Source organism: Etheostoma spectabile, chromosome 24 (assembly GCF_008692095.1).
Source record: "Etheostoma spectabile isolate EspeVRDwgs_2016 chromosome 24, UIUC_Espe_1.0, whole genome shotgun sequence".
NCBI lineage: Eukaryota > Metazoa > Chordata > Actinopteri > Perciformes > Percidae > Etheostoma > Etheostoma spectabile.
The window spans coordinates 2,329,186-2,333,748 of record NC_045756.1 but is presented as its reverse complement, the minus strand read 5'-3'; the positions used below and the strand labels follow the sequence as shown (position 1 = coordinate 2,333,748).

Here is a 4,563-nt window from a genome sequence, read left to right as displayed (position 1 = left end):
TATCAGTTTTCCCTCGTCTGTAAATCACGGGAGCAGTCAACAAACACTTTTCTTTTACACTAGCATCCTTTGAAATGTAATCAGCTCTGCTTCATCCATACACAATTCAGGGTGAACGGTTGTCTAGATACATGTCTGAAGAGCTCCAGTTTCTGATGGGTCTTTAGGGTGCTGGAGCCAGTTGAAACTAGACAGGTGGAAGCACCTGTGTTTGGGAGGAATTGGAGAAAAGATGGCTGTGCTCCAAATAAAAGGATAGACAAGGGCTTTGGTGAGGGCAGAGAGGTTGAGGCTTTGGCCAAGACCAAGGAATAAAGAATGAACAAAGAAGGCTTATGTCCAGGTATGTATTAGTTTTACCTCTTGGACAAACAGCGACTGAGCTTCTTTCTCTGCGGTCTCTGGCACGGTGGAGAACAGAGTCCTGCCCTGGCGCCTCAGGCAGGAGATCTGAGGGGAGAAAGGGAAAGCAGGCATGAAAACATACTGATAGAAGAGACTGGCACAGCAGATCCATCCTGCTGGTATTTTTATACAACAGAGCAAATTCACTCACATGGTCAACTCTTTCCTGCTTCATTTTACAACTACTCACACATTTCCAACATAAATTTTAAAATTGATTATTTCCCCTAGATTCCCTCCCTCTGTATTTATTTACTTTCACTAACTTACTTATTTTATATACTGTTTTACCAATGATTCACCCTATTATTTAAAGTTTATAGGTAGCCACCAACAGAAACATATCAGTTTCCAGCAAAAACAGAGTGAAAGCAGAAAATGCAGAATAACTAAAAAGGCATGCATTTCTTTACAAATGAAATTCTTTGTTGGAAAACAATTAGTTTTTAAACATGTCTAATAATATATTGTCTCTGGAAGTGTATTATTCAACTTTTGTTTAATTCCATGTACCCATGTATGGTTAAAGAATCGAATCGGGACAAAGGCTCAGCTTTAATACATTCACACACTTTCTGACTGTATGTCTCCGGTTGCACTACTTCTCTCGCACGCACAGTCCAGTTGCACATTACGCAGTTCAACTAAACAATATCTCACAGCGCAACTTCCTTTTGTCCGTGGTGTGTGAATGTCTTCTTCTTCTTCTTAAGGGTTTTACAGCAGTTGGCATCCCATATGTTGCATTACTGCCTCTTATTGGTATTAACTACTGTAGTTAAATGACTGGTCAGTTAATATTTAATCCCATTGCAACTTCTTTAATTCAACCGGTGTTGTGCACCAGTCATCTGAAGATCCAACATACTACTAAACATGTAGGGACAATGTAATTAGACCAACAAGAATCAGCTGTGGCAGTTAACACACCACACCTGTCTCCCTCCTCCACACACTGCCTCTCTGATTCCTTCTCATTCATTCAGATAATCAAATTATATTAGATTGTCTCATTTAGAAAAACCATTTGACATTTTGGGAAATCTGCCTCTTTGCATTCTTGCCAAGAAATGCATTATATGTGTATCATTCCCGCTCTCATAGCTGTACCCCTCTCATATCTGTCTCATAACTATGAAGCTAGGAAGTTAGCTTTCTAAGCAGAGCATGCAGGTTTTGCAACTCCACTCATTTTCAGATTTAAGGGTAATAAATCATATTATTGATCCTCAATCATGAGCTATTCTTTCAAACAAAGTTAAAAAGATAATAGTAGATGGTACTTTTGTTCTTTTGAGTTGCTATAAGAAAAAAAGAGAAAAAAAATAGTACTGCAAAGAATGTTCTGCAGCCTTTATTATTCCAGTCCAATTCTTCATCCTGCTAAACAGATACAGCCAGAGAAAGGAGAGCAAAGATCCATAGCTGAGGAGCAAAAGGCGCCTCGGGCTGTGCTCCCACTTAGTGTTCTGCTTTTCTACTCAACCCGTAAAGATGAGTAGGAAACAGTGGCACAATGACCTAATTTTGTCATAAAACTCATATTCTTACACTGGCAAGCATGTACAGTTATTGAGACTGCCCTCATTTCTCCAGTTCACTCTTGCAATAGCTATCAAAGACTTGTCAGAAGCCCAAACTGAGCTTAGTTTATTCAGTCCAGTTATGTTAAAGCATTTGCAGTGAAGAAAATATTGGTCCTTCATGCTGGCAATGCAGGGGTTCGCCTACAAAAGCTAAAAGACTATATATAAGCTATAAGACAGACTTTTTTTTTTAAAGGACCTTGTTAAGGAAATTCAGAAAATGCTTTTATTTGATTTCTTCCTGTGAGAAAGATGATACAATCAATACCACTCTCATGTCTACCTGATAAATATGAAGCAGGAGCCAGCATTAAACTCTAGGCAAGAAAGGGAATATTTCCCAAAATGACCAACTTTTGTTTTAAATTCAATAGTGTCAGCAGGGTGAGTGAAGGCTAAGGGGCCTGTGCTTGGTTATTATAAAATTTAAAAGGCGAGTAGATAATGGCTGAATATTAATTTTTGGGTGAATGACCAATTAGCATAATGCAGTATATCACAGTATAAAAACGAATGATTCAACACAAACACAGCCTGCCTGTTCGACCAGTCACTCACAGGAGACTTTGACCAAAGGACACCCCTGTCAATCACCTGTTAGCAAGAACTGCTGGCTGCCAATTAAAAGCATTTGTTTCACAGTCATTAAAGCAGGGCTTTGATGGCTTGCACTGGGCCTGGGGAGCGTGCAGGGCAGATAGGCTGATGCCAGGCAGGAATTAAATTCTCTAGCATGGATATCTGGGCAAAGTGCTTGGACACGGGGGGGAGAAGTGAGTGTTCTGAGGACCTCTTTCTAGTTTGAAAGATGGAAGTGACTGTAGTGTGTTTTATCTGTACATATGTGGCAGACCAAACCTCGGAAGACTCTGGACAACAAAAAGAGAAATGTCAGTCTTACTTGACCACTATACTCCGTTATGAATTTAAATCTTCAATTATTGACCACATTCTGTCCAATATCCATCCAAGGATCCTTCCTGTTCTACATGAGTACACATGTAGGGGAAGTTGATCCCAACACGTCCTCATATCTAAATGACTAAATGACTGAAAATGTTGTTTGCCAATGATTTCCAAAATGGCATATATGACAATTGGAGAGTAACAGCGACAGATGCACGTTGAAACGGTCACAGTTTTGAAGACGTGAATAACATTGTAAAAGGGTTGCAGTTTTGGTTAGGTTTAGACAACAAAAGAACTTGGTTAGGTTTGGAAAAAAGATTGTGGTTTGGGTTAAAATAAGTTTGTTTTGTAACTTAAGCTACATTTGCAAAGTTAAGTATATTGAGTATGTGACATTAATTAACATTACGTAAATTAACCTACGTACGCAATTTAAGAAAAGTTGATGTTGGCTTTTCATTCCATGCAAGACACAAACAAGGGTCTCCTGGATAAAAGTCTACCATCACCTAACAATAAACAATACAGGTTGTAATAAGCTGTTTGTTCAGACAACAAATGCGGCTGTTTTTTGGGGAGACGGTCTGGTTGATCTACTGCATAACTCAACACTTTACCTCCTTCCACATCAGGGCACTCTCTTGTCCACCCAGTTACTGTTTGCAACTGTGTATCCATATATATATATATATGTGTGTGTGTGTGTGTGTGTAGCACATGTACATGCTAGACCCTAATGTCTGGCTAGCTCCCGCCTTCTCCTCTCTAAGCCCAGTGATGTAAAACATATGGCAGGTTAGACAGATGGACAGACTGGGTCGGACCATAAACACACACACACACACACACACACACACACACACACACACACACACACACACACACACACACACACACACACACACACACACACACACACACACACACACACACACACACACACACACACACACACACACACACACACACACACACACACACACACAGAGGGGCAGGCAGTTAGCAATGGCTGTGCTCTGCTGCCTTCTAATGAAAACCACTTACTGATTGTGAAATAGTCCAGAAGCAGAATGTATGTGGAAGATTTCCCAATATATACTCTGTTAATGTTCTAAACTCCACAAGTGTATGGATTCAAGTATCTCGTTTTGTTGCCTTAATTTAACTATTATAAGTATTGTTGGACAAATTGGACAGAGAATTTGGGAGGATCTTTGAAAACTGGTCACAAATACATAGTTTAATCTTTATAAAAAGCTTATTAATCTCATAAAACAGATGGCCACTTTAGGTTTTAGCAAAAGTTACTCAAACAGGAGAAAATAGTGTATTTGCCAAAGGAAAAAGGCCGCCCAGTGTCTGCCTGTTAAAAGGAAGTTTTTCCTCACCATTTTCCTCACAGAAAACTTCTGTTATGATTTGACAATATAAATACAATGAAACTGACTTTCATTGTTGGGTATTTTTTTCAGCAGTGGATTAATCCACTCTAGTGAGTATTTGGGGCAGCGGGAAGGTATATGTGGGATGAGTCAAAATAAATTACAGTGTCTGTGTTCATGGTAGTCAAGTAACATGTCACCCAGTGCAACAGTGTGGCTCATTGATGTTTTTAATATTTTTTGACAACAATGGAGCTTTTTATGAATAAAACATTCTTGTT

The 4,563-nt window shown here is 39.3% G+C and overlaps 1 protein-coding gene across 18 annotated transcripts in view; it reads right to left on the bottom strand.

Annotated features, from left to right (window-relative positions):
• Nucleotides 1-4,563, bottom strand: part of dock9b (dedicator of cytokinesis 9b) — a 49,912-nt gene that overhangs the window by 28,183 nt on the left and 17,166 nt on the right. For all 18 annotated transcript variants that reach the window (XM_032506431.1, XM_032506423.1, XM_032506426.1 and 15 more), the window contains exon 3: nucleotides 361-450. In XM_032506431.1, the coding sequence (XP_032362322.1) occupies nucleotides 361-450 (90 nt within the window). The remainder of the gene's footprint in view (nucleotides 1-360; nucleotides 451-4,563) is intronic.